At 38.0% G+C, this 20,457-nt stretch overlaps 1 protein-coding gene across 2 annotated transcripts in view; it reads right to left on the bottom strand.

Moving 5' to 3' along the window:
* The window catches only part of LOC138757779 (tetraspanin-5), a 116,309-nt gene that overhangs the window by 28,577 nt on the left and 67,275 nt on the right, over positions 1-20,457 (bottom strand). The window contains exons 2-3 of one of the 2 annotated variants that reach the window (XM_069925671.1): positions 4,675-4,725; positions 1,572-1,718 (exon numbers count right to left, since the gene is read on the bottom strand). In XM_069925671.1, coding sequence (XP_069781772.1) covers positions 1,572-1,718; positions 4,675-4,725 — 198 coding nt within the window. The remainder of the gene's footprint in view (positions 1-1,571; positions 1,719-4,674; positions 4,726-20,457) is intronic. The other variant, XM_069925673.1, reaches the window with a different exon arrangement.

The following is a 20,457-nucleotide window of genomic DNA, read 5'->3' as shown; positions in this document are numbered from 1 at the left end:
CTTTCCATTTCTTCTTTACCTTTCCCTATTGACATTTCTCTCCAACTTTCCCTCTCTGCCGCTGTCTCCCAGCTGCAAATGGTCGGAAGAATCCCTTGTCCCAGGCATCATCAAGGAGAGTGGCCTCCCAGCAGGAGTGGGACCGTTGGGCTGCTGGGCAGGAGCGGGGCCTTGGTGAGGAGGTGTCAGTGATCAACCAGCATTTTTTTGGTGAGAATTCAACATTATTTTAATGCTTAATAAGTCTTCTCTTGTGGTTTGTTGTTATTTAAACACTGTTACAGTAATTTATTGTTGTTACTGGGCTGTTTTTAAAAAAAATTACCAGTTATCCAAAAAAAACATTTATCTCACATAGGCCCGGTCCTGACAATTTCGGATAATCTGAGTTGTACTGTAGTTACATATTCATAGAATTATACAGCATGGCCCAAAGTCCATGTGAAACCAGGCACCTACCTAAGCTAATTCCATTCTAATTGCATGCGTTTTATCCATCTCACTCTAATCCTTTCCTATTCGTTAACCTCTCCATCTTTAATGTTTTAATTATCCCTACCTCTACCATTTCCTCTGGCAGCTTGTTCCATATCCCCATTACTCTCTATGTGGGAAAGTTACCCCTCAGGGCCATTTTAAATCTTTTCCTCTCACCTTAAATCCATTTCCTCTAATTATAGACTCTCCTACCCTGAGGTAATGGCTACTCATCTGATCTGTCCTTCGTGATTTTATAAACCTCCATAAGTTCATCCCTACACTCCAGGGAGAAAAGTCCCAGCCTATCCAGCCTCTCCTTATAACTCAAGCTCTCCAGTCCCCCTAACATGCTGGTGATCCTGCTTTGCACCATTTTCACTTTATTGGCAACAGTATTCCAAATATGGCCCAGCAATGTCTTCTAAAGCTGCAACATGACTTCCCAAAACGCTATTCCAGGTCAATGTCCTGATCAAAGAAAGCAAACGTGTGGCTACCTACTTTTGCCTTAAAAATATTCAAAGGAAGAGATTTCCAAAGGCACAGAACCTTTAGAGGGATATAAAATCTCCCCATCTGTATTATGGGCAATCAGTTATTGTTAAACAGAGATCTTCCGTTCTGGATTATCCTATAAGAGGAAACATCCTCTCCACATTCATCCTGTCTGAACCCTTAAGGATCTTCAATTAATTCCCTCACTCTTGTGGAATCAAGTGTTGCAGCTGTTAATGCTGCTGTCTCACTTCATCCCATTGCCAGGTTCAGTCCTGACCTCCACGCTCCCTATGTAGAGCTTGCACATACGCTCTGTGACCACAGCAGCCTCCATCATCCCAAAGATGGCTTTTTGGGTTAATTGGCCCTTCATTATAGATAGATGTCTGAAAAAAAATTAAAGGTGAGTTCATTGACAAGTTAAGAGAGTAGTTGCAGGTGTTCAAGGAAATAGGGAGAGAGGCGAGTCAAACAGCCTACTTCTGGGTTACAGTGGGAAGTTCATTACAAGTCATACTACCTTTGGCTAGCATGGAAACAGGGGGAAGAGTGGCCTCCTTCTGCTAATGCCGATAACTCTACCATTCACTTACAAACTTGAGAAGAAAGGTGTTCTCTCGCAGAGCCCCTATACAGCCTGCAAATCCCAAAATGAACATCACGCCTCCGACCACAAGGAATAACCAGACAGGATCGAAGCCTCCCAGGTCTGTAATAGAGGAAATATTCGACAACACTCCCTGCAAGACAAATCAGGGATACAACGTAACAAACATTGTCCAAAAGACGAGCCCAATCTTTCCCATTACGTTTCTATTTTTCCTGACCCCACCCACACTCTGCAATCCCATCCCCACAGTACAGACTCACAAAAAGATCATAAACTATCAGGATTTTCCAGCTGATCACAGGTTATTTGAGTTTTACTGGGCAAGAAGGGTCCACCCAATGGCATATCCTGATTCTCTGATGTATCCAAAACTTTTAAATATTTAACCTTGGGGAAAAAAGTCAAGCATCACAATCTCCAACCAGGAAGGGATTTCTTTAATTAACCACAAAATCAATAACTACAGTAAGAGCATGTGGAAATGATTAGCAAGATTTGGCAAGCTCAGTTTAATTAATTCAACTTCTCTGTGAGGAATGAAGAAACATGCCAAGTGCATGTAACCTGGAGTCAGGGGCAAATAAGAACTGAAAACACTGCACAGGGAACAATGATGCCAGACTGTTTCACAACACCAACAGCTTTGACTGCAACATTCATGGAATCCTAAGCAACTCTTTAAATATACTGAGAGTGAATGGGTAACTTTGGAGAGAGTAGGTCCCCTCAATGTAGTCGTCTATCTCTGGAGCCACAAGGGATAGAATGAACTGTGACCAGTGGTGGGTGTCGGGGTTGGTGTTGGGCCCACTGTTGTTTTCCATCTGTATTAATAATTTGGATGGAAATGTAGTTAGCATGGTTAGTAAGTTTACTGATCATGGAAAAAAACTGGTGGCACAGTGGATGATGAAAGAGGTCATCTGAGATTACAACAATTGGGAAAGTGGGCCAAGAAATGGCAGATGGAATTTAAATTACACAAAGTGTGAAGTGATGCATTTGAGGATCTTCAATTCATTCCCTCACTCTTGTGGAATCAGGTGTTGCAGCTGTTAATGCTTCCTCCCATTGTCAGGCTCAGTTCTGGCCTCCATGCTCTCTATGCACAGCTTACACATTCGCTCTATGGTCACAGGAGACTTCCTCATCCCAAAAAATGGGATTTGGGGTTAATTATCCCCTCACTGTAGATAAATATACAAAAAATGAAATTAAATATGTTGATTGGCCTATGAGAAGGATGAACAGTGAATGGTAGGGCACTGGGAATCGCTATTGAACAAGTACATTGTTCCGTGAAAGTACATTTTTAATTTTTTTTTACGACACTGTAGAAGCTGATTCCTGTGACAAATCTCTACATTTCACTTTAAATTGTTCTTTTATGGCAGTTTTGTCTGCTTCAAAACAATAATACTAGATTGGAAGTTCCGATTACTTTTTGGGCTTTGTGGAAAAAAAATCAAGTCAGTAAACTGTGCTGGTCACAGAGCTATTGTTCAGGCCAGTTTCAGTCTGAGTGCTTGACCCCAGTGGGAAGCAATGATTCTGATAGGCAGTCACTTGTGTTTTGTTCCAATCATCCAATGGATTATAATTATCAGTGACTCACCCTTTATCTCAACCACCTCCTCAGAGCCATCTCCTCCCACTGCCCCACATATCTCAACAACAAACAAGTTTTGTGCATTTCTGATGGCAATATGTTATGGGGGGGGGGGGGGGTGGGGAGACACTTTTCAGCATGGATTTACTTTATGTTAACTATTTGTTAGCTACTAAAGGGCCTTTTCCTGCACTACACTGCTCTAACACTGCTGCATTCTTAAGGTTGCAATTGCAGTCCCCAAGCATTACAACAAAGACCAACACAGAAGCATTTGTCACAGCAGAATGGCCATTCAGGCCTGTGAGTGCATGCCAACCCTTTGGAAGAGCTGTCCAATTACCTGAAACTATAAAGGAAGGAGAAAGGAGTGTTCTGGGATGAATGGTGTTCAGATGTAAAGGGCACAGATTGTGAGAGTGTGCAGTATTAGACAGGGGAACAGATTGTGGAAAACAAATACTGGAGAGGCACAGAGATGGGGCATACAAGTATGGGCAGATATACGGAGAAGAAAGGTTTGGAAGGATATGCACCAAGTACTAGCAAGTGGTGAAGCTAGACCAGAATGCCACCTTGATCAGCATGGAAGAGTTAGGCTAAAGGCTTGTTCTCTCCTGTGTGACACTGTGCCCCCAGATCACGGGAAGGAAGCACAAAATCATTTGGAGGGGGTTTGTTGTGGGGAGGATATTAAACATAAAGCACGTGGATTTTGGGAGTCGTGTCACAGATCGTGGGTCCACCAGGAATATTGGGGTGGGAGATGAAGGACAAGGAAAACGCTCTCCTTACCTTAGGACATAGAACAAAGAAAGCTACAGTGCAGTATAGGCCCTTCGACCTACAGTGTTGTTCCAACCTACTCTAACAACTACCTAGAATTGCCCTTCTGCGTAACCCTCCATTTATCTCAGTTCCATGTACCTACCTAATGGTCTCTTAAAAGATCCTATTGTACCTGCCTCCACCACCGTTGCCGCCAGCATATTCCATGCATCCACCACTCTCTGTGAAGAATTTACCTCTTGCATCCTCCTACTTATTTAAAAATATACCCCCTTAAGTTAGCCATTTCAGCCCCAGGAAAAAGCCTCTGGCCATCTACAATTTATCATCATCTTGCATACCTCTATCAGGTCATCACTCATCCCCTGTCATTCCAAGGAGAAAAGACCAAAATCACTCAACCTATCCTCATATCCTTTGAGGCTCCTAGCTCAGTGCTGGGGGGGAAGGGAGGGGGAAGAGGTATTAGCCAACTCAGGATGACATGACTAAAGACACTCACAATGACACTGCACAAGGAATGTCCTCTCTCCCCACACTTCAGACAATGAAACCCCTCCTCTGAGCTCTCACCATCCCATCTCTGCCCCAAAACATACAAGTAGCATTCTCCAATCCATTCATGTTAATCATGGGTTCGGGGCATTGGAACATCCAGCATTGGGATTGTATGATAAAGAACTCTTACCTTTTCACTCCAAGCCCAGAGGCCAACTCCAAGAAAGGCCACTCCCAGAAACTGGAAGACACAAAGATATCAGTAAATAGTTAATCCTTCAAAAGACAGTCATTTGTTAACCACCATTCACCTGACAGTGCAGAAGATCAAGAGGAAAGGGTCCAAAATGAAAAACTCATTTTTGAGCTGACAACAGGCAGAAAAAAAAACTTGGGCTGCTTGATTCTGTTTTCTTTATATTTGAACCTGTAGAATAAACAAGAATGGATATTTATAAATCTAGGTCAAAATGGGAAAAAGATTTGTCCGTATCTATAACTCAGGATGATTGGATGACTTTATGTGAAGATTGTATGACCAAAGCTGTCAATGTAAGGTATAGATTGGTTCATTATAATTTTATTCATCAGTTATATTTAACCCCTGAGAAGGAAATATATATTTCTTCTGATTTATGTTTTAGGTGCCATAAACAAGTTAGTTCTTTTCTGCACTCTACTTGGTCATGTGAAACCTTTTTGCAATAGAATTAGAAGCTTTATTTAAATTTAAAATTTCACTCGACCCTATGGCATTTTTATTGGGTTATATTAAGAAATTGAGTTTGGAATTAAAATTAGATAAATTTCAAATTGCCTTTTTGAGACTGGCTTTAGCTATGGCTAGAAAATGTTTGGCAATTACTTGGAAAAATTAGACTGATTTGAGTATTCAACGGTGGCATTCGGAAATGAGATCTTGCATTCCGTTGGAAAAGATAACATATAATTTACGGAATAATTATTCTTTTTTTGTTAAAGTTTGGATTCCGTATATGAGATACATGAGATTGAATTTGTAATAGTTTTTTTCCCACAATTGTTGGGATTGCACTAAACCATGGCAATAATTGAAGGTTGCTATGTAAGTTGATCTCCTCTTTTACTCTATCTTTTTCTTTCTTTCATTTGAGGTAGTTTAGAGGGGGGTTGGAAGTGGTGGGTGGATTATATGGGGAAAAATATTATGCACTTACTTATATTTTTATTGTAATGTTATCATGATCTATAAATAAAATTTTCAACAAAAAAAACCATAATGTTGCTCTCAACATTAAGTCCAAAGAGTATATTGTTGATTTTAGGAAGGAGAGGCGGAGGACCATACACCGTCCAAACTGATGGAATGGGGATGGAGAGGGATAGAACCTTCAAGTCCCTGGGAGTCCATATTTCAGATGACATTTCCTGGAAAAAGCACATTAAGACAACTGTGAAGGCTGCCCACTAATGCCTCTATTTTCTAAGCAGTCTGAGGAGATTTAGGATGTCATCAGATACTCCATCAAACTTTACAGGTGCACTGTGGAAAGTATACTGACCTGTTGCATCACAGCCTGATTTGGTAATTCGCTGCCCAGGAACACAGAAATATCCAGAAGGTAGCAAACATAGCCAAGTCTATCACAGCTCTGACCTCCCATCCATTACAGGCACAAGATGATAAGACCACAAAATTTAGGAGCCAAAGTAGGCAATTCGGCCCATTGAGTCTGCACTATTTTATCATGCGCTGATCCATTCCCCCCATTCAACTCCTTTCTCCTCATAACCCTGGCATTCAGATGCCTATCAATCTCTGCCTTGAATATACCCAACAACTTGGCCTCCACACCCACCCACGGTAGCAAATTCTAGAGGTTCACCACTCTCTGCCTTAAGAAATTCCTCCACATCTCAGTTTAAATAGGTGCCCTTCAATCCTGAAGGTCCTAAACTTCTATGAAGTGCCCTTCTTTCTTATGAGCTTCAAAGAGTACAGTCCAAGATCCGTTAAATATTCCTCATTATGGTCATTCCAGAAATAATTCTTGTGATTCTTCACTGAACCCTCTCCAATGCCAGCACATCTTTCTTTTAATAAGGAGCCCAAAACTGCACCCATACTTTAAGTGATACCTCATCATCACATCCCTGTTCTTGTATCCTATTCCTCTAGATATGAATGACAACATTTCATTCGCCTTCACCTATGACTCAACCTGGAGGTTAACCTTTAGGGTATCCTGCACCCTTTGCACCTCTGAATTTTCAATTTTCTTCCCATCCAAATAATAGTCTGTCCTTTTATTCTTTCTACCAAAGTGCATGATCATACATTTTCAACATTGTATTTCATTTGCCACTTCTTTTCCCATTCCCCAAATCTATTTATGTCTCTTTGCAACCTCTCTATTTCCTCATCATTGCCTGCCTTTCCACCTATTTTTGTATCATCTGCAAAATTAGCCACAAAGACATTTATTCAGCAATCCAAATCATTAACATGCAACACTGATCTCTATGGAACAGCACTAGCAACCAGTAGCCAACTTGAATAGAATCCCTTTATTCCCACTCTCTTTTTCCTGCCAATCATCAAATGTTCCACCCATGCTATATTTTTTTTTCCTGTCATTCCATGGGCTCTCATCATGTTAATCAGCCCCATGTGCACACCTTGTCAAAGGCCTCTTGAAATCCAAATATACCACATCCACTGCATCTCCTTTGTCGAGAGTGCCTGTGGTTTCCTCAAAAAAATGTAGTAGGTTTGTCAGGCAAGATTCTTCCTCAAGGAAACCATGCTTACTTTGGCCTATCTTGTTGTGCACCTCCAGGTACCCTGTAACCTCATCCTTGACAATGGACTCCTACAACTTCTCAACTACTGATGCTAGGCTAGCAGGTCAATAACATCCTTTCTGCTGCCTCCCTCCCTTTTAAAATTGCTGAGTGACGTCTGTAATTTTCAAGTCCACTGAAACTATGCCACAGTCCATTAATTCTTGAAAGATCATTACATCTAACGTGAGGCATCTAGGATTGTACTCGCTGAAATTCAGGAGCGTCATAGAATCATACAAAATAATGAAAGAGGTGCATAAGATAGAGACAGGAAAGTGGCTTCTACTGGATGAGACTAGAGCCAGGGGACATAATCTCAAGATTCAGGAAGAGTCGATTTAGGATGGAGATGAGAGGAACTGCTTCTCCCAGAGAGCCAAGAATCTGTGGAACTATCCGCCCAGGGAAGCAGTTGAGGCTAAACAAGAAAGTCTGCAGATGCTGGGGATAAGTGCAATAATAAATATAGAAACTCAGCAGGTCAAACAGCATCCATAGCAAGTAAAGCGTTACCATTGATTCGGGACTATTCCCTTCATCAGGTACGAGGAAAAACAGATTAATGCCTGAGTGGGTTGGGGGGGGGGAGTGGGGAAGAGGAGAGGTGCGAGGAAGGGAAAGGAGCACAGGCTAATGGGTAAAAGGTAGTAAGTGGATATAGGTAAAGTAGAAGAGAAAGAAGCTGATAGAGGAGGCATGGTTAGAACAATGCTATTACACTGCCAGAAACCCAGGTTAGAATCCAGCACTGTCTGTAAGGAGTTTGTATGCTCTCCCCATGACCTGCATGCATTTCCTCCGGATGCTCCGACTTCCAAAGACATACTGAGTTAGGAGGTTAATTGGTCACATGGGCACATTTGGGTGGCACGGGCTCATGGGCTGGAAGGACCAATTACTGTGCTGTATCTCTAAATTTTAAAAAAAATTAAAATTGGTAGAATAAACAGATGATTGTACAGTTCTAGTCTCAATCTCAGAAACTACAAGATGTAGGAGATTATCAGTCGCACAGGTCTTGAGATCCAGATTCAACACAGAGCTCCGTTTGTGTAGAGTTTGCACGTTCGTGCCATGATTGCGTAGGTTTCCCCAGGTGTTCCATTTTCAACCCACACCCCAGAGATCTGCAGGCTGGTTATTTGATCCTAGTTTCTGGGTGAGTGGTAAAATCTGAGGGCAGTTGATGAGAAAATGGGTAGAATTAAAAAATAGGATTAATATAGGATTATTGTTTATGGCTGGTGTAAAGTTGGTGGTTCGAAAGGTTTACTTTCATGTTATCTCTCAATAACTCCATTGTTAACTACCTGTAAACTCTAACCGAGCTGGAATTCCTTTCCCCAAGAGAAATCCAACGGGTGACCTGTCAGTCATCATTAAATGTTTAGAGAAGATTGACAATTGTGAGATCACACACCAGATTCAAGGACAGTTTCTTTTCCTCTTTCATCAGATTCCTGAACGACCCCCAAAATTGTAAACTGATTCTGCCTTCTCTCTGTACTTTTGTGCTGTGTCTTACTTATTACTATGGACAAGATATCTTCTTGTCTGATCACAAAATACTTCTGTCAATACATGTGATGATGAATATTTATTTTTAATAAATGTGACCTTTCGGCTTGCTGGAATGACCCGAACTTGGGACCATGCACACAAGACTGCCAATCATAAATCCAAAGTGAAATGGAGGAACTCTGGGGAAAGATCTTCACCTTGAAAGTGGTGAGAATGTCTCACCCACACAGGAAGAGGTAAGGGGAGAAATGGATCGACATTTATTGGAAAGCTGAGCTGACTTATTAGTTTCTAAACAAGTAGCAAATTCCCGTAGGACCCTCCTGAACCAGAGCAGCAACGAGACTTGCAGAGTAATCTGTCTGCCCTTTGCCTGAAGGAGGACTGGCAGCAGCTTTGGAAACAAGCCACATTTTGAGCCAATCCCAGAGAAGTCCCACCCCCTCCATGTGAACAATTTAGTACAGAGCTCAAATATAACATTACTCAAATTCTCTTCAAATTTGATGAGGTTGGGAGCTAAATTAGAAATTGACGACACAACACATACTGATCTTCACTTGGATTATCTTCTTTCTGATCCCCAGAAATCCAATCTCCATCCTTTCCTTCCCCCCCCCCCCCCCCCATCCACTCGCCCCCACCACTATCAGGGGCTCCACACAATCAAAGACACCTATGGAAACAAGATCATTTGAAGGCAGGTGACAAAAAGCGAGACAATGGGTTAGGTATTAGGGTGTGGTTTAACAGGGATGAAGGGGGAGTGAGGGAGAATTCCAGAGCTCAGGGCTCACTGATAACAGACCAAAAGAAATTTGCTCGATAGAGTGAAGTGAACAATGAGCAAAACAAGACTAGAGGGTTTGTATTCAACTCCTGAGTTCTATTTCTCAAGGACAGTCACAAGGGATTTCTGTTTACCTGGGAGGCCAAACCACATTGTTGACAGACTACAAAATGTACCATCAACTTTTCTCAATGGATTTCCCTTCTAGGTTCCTGATTCAATCCCCAGTTGAGTTTAGAACCATAGAACACTACAGTACAAACAGGTCCTTTGGCCAGTCTAGTCTGTGCCGAACTATTATTCTTCCTAGTCCCATTGACCTGCACCTGGACTATATTCCTCCATACCCCTCCCATTCATGTACCTATCCAAATTTTTCTTAAATGCCAAAAACAAGCCTGCATTCACTACTAGAGATGGCAGCTCGTTCCACTCTCCCATAACTCTCGTTATGAAGAGGCTCCCTTAATGTTCCCTTTAAAAATCTCATTTTTCACTCTTAACCCATCTCCTCTCATTCTTGTCCCACCCAACCCAAGTGGAAATAGCCTGTTTGCACTTACTCTATCCTATGCCATTCATAAATTCACCAAATCTCACCTCATACTTTCTACTCCCTTCACACCAAACTTCATCAACAAGTCTTCAAGAATCTGATAAATCCAATTTAGGAATTATATTCTCAAAGTTCCCGATCAAAAATTGCACAGGATTCAATGGAGAAACAACACCTATAACTTTGCTGAAAAAATTTACTAATAGAAATCTAAAAAGGTTTAACTTTTAAACAAGATGCAGTAGAATGAAGAAAAGTTCCAATTTCTTCACCACATCTAAAACATAGGTCTGATATATCGATTTCCATCTATTCAATTTTTGAGGCACAAGGTATAATTTTTTTTTAATTTTTTTTATTTTTCACACTATAAACCATATTGACCAAGATACATACAGACATTTTTCTTCTTAAATATATAGTGTCATTTTCTCCTCCTTTTTCCCCCCTCCCTTCCCTCCCTCCCTCCCTCACCCCCTTCCCCATTTATTTGAAGTTCAATCTATAAGATACATTAAACCAGTTATTTTAATAAAAATAAACAAGAAATTTTACTGACTCAGTTCTTTTCGTTATCTTCTCCTTCTGTCATTTTAGGTGGTGGAAGTCCATGGTAGGATTTCTCTATTGTATTTCATGTATGGCTCCCATATTTGTTTGAATATTGTAATGTTATTTCTTAAATTATGTTATTTTTTCTAATGGAATACATTTATTCATTTCTATGTACCATTGTTGTATTCTCAAGTTGTCTTCTAATTTCCAGGTTGACATAATACATTTTTTTGCTACAGCTAGGGCTATCATAACAAATCTTTTTTGTGCTCCATCCAAATCGAGTCCAAATTCTTTGTTTCTTATATTACTTAGGAGGAAGATCTCTGGGTTTTTTGGTATATTGCTTTTTGTGATTTTATTTAATATCTGGTTTAGATCTTCCCAAAATGTTTCCACTTTCTCACATGTCCAAATTGCATGAATTGTTGTTCCCATTTCCTTTTTACAGCGAAAATATCTGTCTGATATTGTTGGGTCCCATTTATTTAACTTTTGAGGTGTTATGTATAGCCTGTGTATCCAGTTATATTGTATCATGCGTAACCTCGTGTTTATTGTATTTCTCATAGTTCCGGAGCATAGCTTCTCCCATGTTTCATTCTTTATCTTTATGTTTAGATCTTGTTCCCATTTTTGTTTAGGTTTACCGTTTGTTTCCTCGTTCTCCTTTTCTTGCAGTTTGATGTACATGTTTGTTACAAATTTTTTAATTCTCATTGTGTCTGTAATCACATATTCAAAATTGCTTCCTTCTGGTAACCTCAGACTGTTTCCCAATTTGTCCTTCAAGTAGGATTTCAGTTGGTAGTATGCAAACATTGTATCGTGAGTTATATTATATTTATCCTTCATTTGTTCAAAGGACAATAATTTATTTCCCAAAAAACAATTTTCTATTCTTTTGATCCCTTTTCTCTCCCATTCTCTAAAGGAAAGGTTATCTATTGTGAAAGGGATTAGGTGATTTTGCATCAATATTAGTTTTGGTAGTTGGTAATTTGTTTTATTCCTTTCTACGTGAATCTTCTTCCAAATGTTGAGCAGATGATGCAATACCGGTGAATTCCTATGTTGCACCAATTTTTCATCCCATTTATATACTATATGTTCAGGTATCTTCTCCCCTATTTTATCTAGTTCTAATCTGGTCCAATCTGGTTTTTCCCTTGTTTGATAAAAATCTGATAGGTATCTTAATTGTGCGGCTCTATAATAATTCTTAAATTTGGTAGTTGTAAGCCTCCTTGTTTGTACCATTCTGTTAATTTATCTAGTGCTATCCTCGGTTTCCCCCCTTTCCATAAGAATTTCCTCATTATTTTCTTTAACTCCTTGAAGAATTTCTCTGTTAGGTGTATTGGTAATGACTGAAATAGGTATTGTATCCTTGGGAAAATGTTCATTTTAATACAGTTTATCCTTCCTATCAGTGTTAGTGGTAAGTCTTTCCAATGCTCTAAGTCGTCTTGTAATTTTTTCATTAATGGATGGTAATTGAGTTTATATAGATGGCCGAGATTTTTATTTAGTTGTATACCTAGGTATCGCATTGCTTGTGTTTGCCATCTAAATGGCGATTCTTTCTTAAACTTTGTGAAATCCACATTATTCATTTTTATTTGCGTTGATCTTGTACCCCAATACTTCTCCATATTCCTTCATTTTCCTATGTAATTCTTTTATTGATATTTCTGGTTCTGTTAAGTATATTATAACGTCATCTGCAAATAGACTGATTTTATATTCCTTCTCTTTTATTTTTATCCCTCTTATTTTATTTTCTGTTCTTATCAGTTCTGCTAGTGGTTCTATAGCTAACGCGAACAGTGAGGGAGATAGTGGACATCCCTGCCTTGTTGATCTGCTTAAGTTAAATTGTTTTGATATATATCCATTTACTGTCACTTTTGCCAATGGCCCCTTATATAATGCTTTAATCCAATTAATATATTTCTCTGGTAGGCTGAATTTTTGTAGTACTTTGAATAAATAATTCCATTCGACTCTGTCAAAGGCCTTCTCTGCGTCTAAAGCAATCGCTACTGTTGGAGTTTTATTTCCTTCTACTGCATGAATTAAGTTAATAAATTTACAGATATTGCCTTTTTTTAATAAATCCAGTTTGGTCTAGATTTACTATTTTTGGTACATAGTTGGCCAATCTGTTTGCTAATAGTTTAGCTATTATCTTATAATTTGTGTTGTCAAGATATTGGTCTTTATGACGCTGGTGCAAGTGGATCTTTCCCTGTCTTTGATATTACTGTAATTATTGCTGTTTTGCATGAATCTGGTATGCTTTGTGTTTTATCAATCTGGTTGATTACTTCCAGGAGGGGAGGAATTAATAAATCTTTAAATGTTTTATAGAATTCTATTGGGAATCCATCCTCTCCTGGTGTTTTATTGTTCATTAATTTTTTTAATATCTCCTGTAATTCTTCTATTTCAAATTGTTTTATTAATTTATTTTGCTCCTCTGTTTGTAATTTCGGTAGTTCAATTTTAGTTAGAAATTCATCTATTTTGTCTTCTTTCCCTTCGTTTTCAGTTTGATACAGTTGCTCATCGAATTCCCTGAAGTTTTCATTGATCTCCGTTGGATTATATGTAATTTGTTTGTCCTTTTTTCTTAATGCCAATACCATTCTTTTAGTTTGTTCTCTCTTAAGCTGCCACGCTAGAATTTTGTGCGTTTTTTCTCCTAGCTCATAATATTTCTGTTTTGTCTTCATTATGTTATTCTCCACCTTATATGTTTGTAGTGTTTCATATTTTATTTTTTTATCTGGCAATTCTCTTATTTTAGTTGTATCTTCCTTTATTGCTAATTCTTTTTCTATATTTCTTATTTCCCTTTCCAACTGTTCTGTTTCCCGATTGTAGTCCTTCATCTTAGTTACATAACTTATTATTTGCCCTCTGATGAACGCTTTCATTGCGTCCCATAGTATAAACTTATCTTTCACTGATTCCGTATTTATTTCAAATTACATTTTAATTTGTCGTTCAATGAATTCTCTAAAATCCTGTCTTTTAAGTAGCATGGAGTTTAATCTCCATCTATACATTCTTGGTGGGATGTCCTCTAGCTCTATTGCCAATAACAGGGGTGAGTGGTCCGATAATAGTCTAGCTTTATATTCCGTTTTCCTAACTCTCCCTTGAATGTGGGCTGATAAGAGGAATAGGTCTATCCTTGAGTATGTTTTATGTCTCCCCGAATAATATGAATATTCCTTTTCCTTTGGGTGTTGATTCCTCCATATATCCAAAAGTTGCATTTCTTGCATCGATTTAATTATAAATTTGGTTACTTTGTTCTTTCTGTTAGTTTTTTTTTCCAGTTTAATCCATGTTTGAGTCCAAATTAAGGTTAAAATCCCCTCCTATTAGTATGTTCCCTTGCGTATCTGCTATCTTCAAAAAGATATCTTCCATAAATTTTTGATCTTCTGCATTAGGTGCGTATACATTGAGTAAATTCCAAAATTCTGAATATATCTGACATTTTATCATTACATATCTCCCTGCTGGATCTATTATTTCCTCTTCTATTTTGATTGGTACATTTTTATTGATTAATATAGCTACTCCTCTGGCTTTTGAATTATATGATGCTGCTGTTACATGTCCTATCCAATCTCTCTTTAATTTCTTGTGTTCCACTTCAGTTAGATGTGTTTCTTGTACGAATGCTATATCAATTTTTTATTTTTTCAGTAAATTTAACAGTTTCTTCCTTTTGATTTGGTTATGTATTCCATTAATATTTAAAGTCATATAGTTCAACATAGCCATTTCATACTTTGTTTATCATTCCTTTCCGTTTCCTCATCACCACCTTCCCTTCTTATCCATTTCTGCTTTCTTTTTTTTGAACACATTATAAGACAACATTTCTAAAACATAAAATATTTCTACTATTCTCATATCTAAAATTCCTTTAACCCCAATAGTCCCTCCCCTTTCTGAGTTGCCCTTTGTCCCTTGTCGGGCAACCACATCTACCTTCTCCATTTGGATTTTCGAATCCGCGTGCAAGTGTCAACTGATTTCGCAGTGAATGTTATTCTTCCCCACCCAGCCCCCCCAAGAAAAGATTTTAATCTTCATATATAGCAAAGGTCACTCTCTTAATTCCCTCCTTACTTCCTTTCTTCCCTTTCTTTCCCTTCTTAGTTTTTACATATATATATATATATATATATATAGAGTTTGTTGTCATTTTTGTTCTTGTTACATCTCTTCATCTCTCTGTCTGTTTTGTAGTTGTTCTGCAAATTTTCGTGCTTCTTCCAGATCCGAGAATCGTTTGCTTTGCTGCCCCGGGATAACTATTTTAAGTACTGCTGGGTATTTTAACATAAATTTATAACCTTTTTTCCATAGGGTCGTTTTTGCTGCATGGAACCCCTTCCTCTTCTTCAGGAATTCAAAACTTATATCTGGATAGAAAAAAATTTTTTGACCCTTGTATTCCAGTGCTTTTTTGTCTTCTCTTATTTTTTTCATTGCCTTCTCCAATATATTTTCTCTTGTTGTATATCTTAGGAATTTTACTAGAATGGATCTTGATTTTTGTTGTGGTTGTGGTTTAGGGGCTAATGTTCTGTGTGCCCTTTCTATTTCCATTTCTTCCTGTAATTCTGGTCTTCTTAGGACCCTGGGGATTCATTCTTTTATAAATTCTTTCATATTTTTGCCTTCTTCAAGGCCCACTATCTTTATATTGTTTCTTCTATTATAATTTTCCATTATATCTATCTTCTGAGCTAACAGCTCCTGTGTCTCTTTAACTTTTTTATCAGATTCTTCTAATTTCTTTTTTAAGTCATCTACCTCCATTTCTATGGCTGTTTCTCGTTCTTCCACCTTGTCTACTCTTTTTTCTATATCTGTCATGATCATCTCTAATCTATTCACTTTTTCTTTACTTTTTATTTTTATTTCATTGAATTCTTGTGATTGCTATTCTTTTACTGTTTCCATATATTCTTTAAAAAAATATATATCCATGTACTTGCCCTTCCCTTCATCTTCCATTTCTCTGTGTTCTTCCTCTTCTGAATCCACTCCAGGATCTGTCCTTTACCTCTGTCTCTTCTGGTTTTCTTGTTGGGTTGTTTGTTTTATTTTGTTGGGTGTTTTTGGTCTTCTTATTTTTATTAAAAGTGTCTTGGTGTTGGTCTTCTTCCTCTGGGTTGGTCATCTGTTGTTTCTTTGATTTCCTATTTTTATTCTCTTCCTTCTTGTTCCCGTTATTTTCTATGTTTTCCTGTTGAGAGTCTTGCTGTTGTTGTACTTGTCTGTTTCAGCTGTGGAGATTTACTCCTCAGCCGGTCCCCCCTCTGTCGGTGTTGTTTTTGTCTTGCGCATCCTGCGCACTTTTGTTTGGCTCCGTGAGCCATGTTTGTAGTCCTGAGTTCGGGGTTTCCACTGACCTCAGGGAGCGGGCTTCTCTCTCCATGGAGGGCCTCCTCGTACCGGTAAGGCCTTCACCTTCCTCCTCCGACGTCCTTCCTCCTTCCCGTTGTTTTTGGTTTTAATTTCTTCGCTGCCATTTTCTCCACACTTTCACTTTGTTATGGTTTCTATATTGGCACAAGGTATAATTGATGTAATTACACTGAAGTAACCTATATCTTATATTGATTGTATTAGTCATTACATCCTTATATAAGTTTTGCCAAATCTGCTGCTCTATTGATACATCTAAATCATGTTCCCATCTTTCCTTGGACCAAAATAAACCTAATTTAGGCATTTCTCCTGTAATTTCATAAATACCAATGAAATAAATTTCTTAACAATTCCATCAGTAACCAATTGTTCTAAATCAGTACAATTCATTCATACCATTCTTGTTCCTAATTTATCTCTCAAATAAGCTCTCAACTGAAAATAACAAAAAAGAGTATTATGCGGAATATCATATTTAGTTCTCAAATGATCAAATGACATCAATCGACCACCCTCATAGCACTCCCCTATTTTACAAATTCCTTTACAATACCATATATTTAAAAAAGGATTCTCTTTTGAGAAAGTTATGAGGATTGACTAATGGCATTTTTGGAGAGAGAGCCTCCATCATTTTCTAAATTAATCTTACTCCAAATATTAATCAAATATTTCAATAATGGGGCATCCCTGTCAATAGCCATCAACCTTGGTTCCCATTTATAAATAAATTCTTCAACTATACCTTCTCTAATTTCATTCAACTCGATTTCCACTCATTGGAAGCAAGAAACCTTAATTGTGCTGTTTTATAATAATTCTTAAATTTAGGAAGTTATAATCTGCCCTGCTCATATCTCCATGTTAATTTTTCCAGTGATACTCTTGCCATCTTACCTTTCCTAAGAAATTTCCTAACTTGCTTATTTAATTCCTGAAAAAATTTCTGAGGGACAGAAATTGGTAAAGTTTGAAACAAATATTGAATTCTCAGAAAAAAATATGAATTTTAAATCAATTAACTCCTCCAATTAAAGTCATAAGTAAATTTACTCATCTCTTCAGATCTTCATCTATTTTCTTAAGTTACAGAACATAATTTAATTTATATAAATTTTTCAAATTGTTAACTATACATATCCGTAAGTATTTAATTCCATCATCAGGCCATCTAAATTGACATTGTGAATAATCACCTTGTACTAATTCCATGACTTCACTTTTATCCCAATTAATTTTATAACCAGAAACGCTTCCATATTCTATCAATTGATCATAGAGTCTAAGTAAAGATAACTGTGTTTGAGTCAAATATACCAAAACATTATTTGCAAACAAACTAATCAATTTACCATAAAAACCTTTAACTGCTTATCTGTACAAATCATTTGCACAAGATAGTCTATAGCCAATATAAACAGAGCCGGAGATAAAGGGCATCCTTGCCTACTCAATCTAGTTAAATTAAATGATTAAGTTATCTGCCCATTAGTTATTACTTTAGCTTTAGGACTTTTATAAAGTGCATTAATCTAATTTATAAAATTAGATCCAAAACCAAATTTACTTAAAATTTTAAATTAAAAAAATCCCATTCTAATCTATCAAAAGCCTTTTCTGCATCTAATGTGACACTTTAATTTCCTCTTTTTTAATTTGTTAAATTAGCCCTAGTGATAGCGAGTAAGTGTATTGCTATTTCTTGAAAGTCAGATGTTTCTTTAACATTAGGAAGGTGGCACACAGAAATTCAAACTTGTATTCCATTAAAAAAAATTACATATAATTTGAGAGGCAAATATCCTATCTTTTTGCAGATTTGGAGCCCGTACACTCAAATATTAGGATTGAATTTATGAATAATTCCTTTGATTCCTCAGGCTGCTTGAAGTCTTCCCTCAGTTGAATACGTTTTTTGTCAAAATGTTTTTATGTGGGATTTTCGAGTGTTTCCAAGAGCAATCCAATATATATAAACTATATCCATTACATTTCCTTTAGTATTTTTAGTTTTTTTTTAATTTTTTTTCTTTTTATATATTCTTTTTGTAGTTTTAGTTTAGATATTTTGGGTAGATGATGGGTGGTTTAGTGGAGCAGGTTTTGGGAGGGTGTTAGATTTTTGTTTTTATTTTTATTTCTTTTTCTCTTTATATAAAATTAAGTATTCCCTATGCAACAGGTGCTTTCTGATTAGTAAGGGATTGCTTAAGGTGGTATGTAGGTGGAAAGAAAAAGTTTGAAAACCACTGCATTAAAACACAAGTAAAACATGAAAGTATGCATACACTCAGGTTGAAATAGACTTTTCTATTTTACTTCTATCTACTACAAAACTGTGAAATCTCTTCAAGGGATGCCTACCCTGAAGTTCTCTGTTGCTCTCTGAATACCTTGATGAAGGGCTAAAGCCAGAAACTTTGGTTATGTAGCTTTATCTTTGCTACATAAAGTACACTATTTAATCTGGTGATTTTCTCTAGCATTGTGTTTTTACATTAAAAGCACACATGGTCAGAGTGTATGCGAGATCAAAATGAAGACGTGTAATGGGTTGCTGGGCTGGGTTGGTTCTTCTCCTTAAATTACTGGCTGCAAGGTTAAGGATCACGAGCAGGGTACAAATTCTACTACAATATTGGGCAAAATTAAACTCAGTTAATCTGGGACTCACAATCAGAAATTGGTGCTCATAACACTGCCTATGTGGGGGTAAAAAAAAAACTTTCCACTTTGATGATAGAAATCTTGTGGTCTGCACCAAACCTGTGCTCATTGAAGGTGGCCTATTTCATTGTTTTGTGGTGAGCCAGAAAATCACACAGTTCAAGGCTAATCATGAGTGGACTCTAAACATTTTGAGAATTAAAATAATGCAAAAGATTCCAGTCAAGCCAAAGGGAAACACAGAATGGTGGAGGAGGTCCTTCAGCCCACCAAGTCTGCACTGACCTCCCATTTACACCAATCCTACATTAATTCCATTTTGTTTCATTCCTCCTACACTTTTACCAGCTCCCCCTCCCGATTCCACCACTCACCTGCACAACAAGAGGCCAATTAACCCATGCACCCCTACATCTGTGTGATGAGGGAGGAAACTGTACCACCCCATCCTGTTACAAGAGAGAATGTGAGAGCTCTACACAGACAGCACCTGGGGTCAATATCGAACCTGGGCTTCTGGTACTGTAAGGCAGCAGCACCTACCTCTGTAACGTTCTCCTCCCATTCTTATTGGACCTTCCCTGACACACAGGAAAAGCCGAGTGTCCATTGTCTGAGGGGGCATGAGCAACCTCCGCAAGGCAAAGGAGGAAAAATTAAATGATTCAACCGCAGGAAAGGGAAAGACTGATCATCTTAGAACAGGGAAGGTTAAATGGAATGACCTAATTAATTAGTGCTTTGATAGATTAAAAAAAAGAGAAATGATTTCCACTATCTTTTACTTCTCTTTCACTTATTGATGCTGGAGCTGGACCAGTGCACTCTACCTGTGCGCATTTACGGGGAAACAAAACATATTTTGTGTACTTATTGTACATGATAATAAAGTAACCATGATACTATCAAGGAAATAAAATGCGGGATAAGAAATGAGGGGAAGGTTGATTACATGATAGGATGACAAAAGCAAGGCCTGTACAGAGAGTCATATAGCCCACAAACAGGCCCTTCAGGCCCAACTCATCCATAGGACTATAGAACATTGCAGCACAGAAAACAGGACCTTCGGCCCTTCTAGTCAGTGCTGAACTATTATTCTGCCTAGTTCCACTGACCTGCACCCAGTCCTTAGCCCTCCATACCCCTCCCATCCATTTTTTCCTTTTACATGATAATTAAGCCTGCATTCACTACTTCAACTGGCAGCTACTCTACACTCCCAGTTCTGTGTGAAGTTCCCCCTCATGTTCACCCAAAATCTTTCCCCTTTCACTCTTATCCAATGTCCTCTGTTGTATCTCACCTACCCTGTGGAAAAAGCCTTCTTGAATTTATTCTATCTGTACCTCCCTCGTAATTTTGAATTCCTCTATCAAATTTCCCCTCATTCTTCTAAGCTTCAGAGAATAAAGTCCTAACCTGTTTAATCTTTCCCTGTAATTCAGTTCCTGAAGTCAGGGCAACATCCCAGTAAATCATCTTTTCACTCTATCAATCTTATTGATAATTTTTCCTGTAGTTACGTGACCAAAACTGCACACGGTACTCCAAATATGGCCTCAGCAAAGTCTTACACAACTTTTCCACAA

The sequence above is a fragment of the Narcine bancroftii genome, chromosome 3 (assembly GCF_036971445.1).
Source record: "Narcine bancroftii isolate sNarBan1 chromosome 3, sNarBan1.hap1, whole genome shotgun sequence".
Classification (NCBI taxonomy): Eukaryota; Metazoa; Chordata; class Chondrichthyes; order Torpediniformes; family Narcinidae; genus Narcine; species Narcine bancroftii.
Note: the sequence above shows the minus strand (reverse complement) of the source record. Positions and strands in the feature narration are given on the sequence as shown.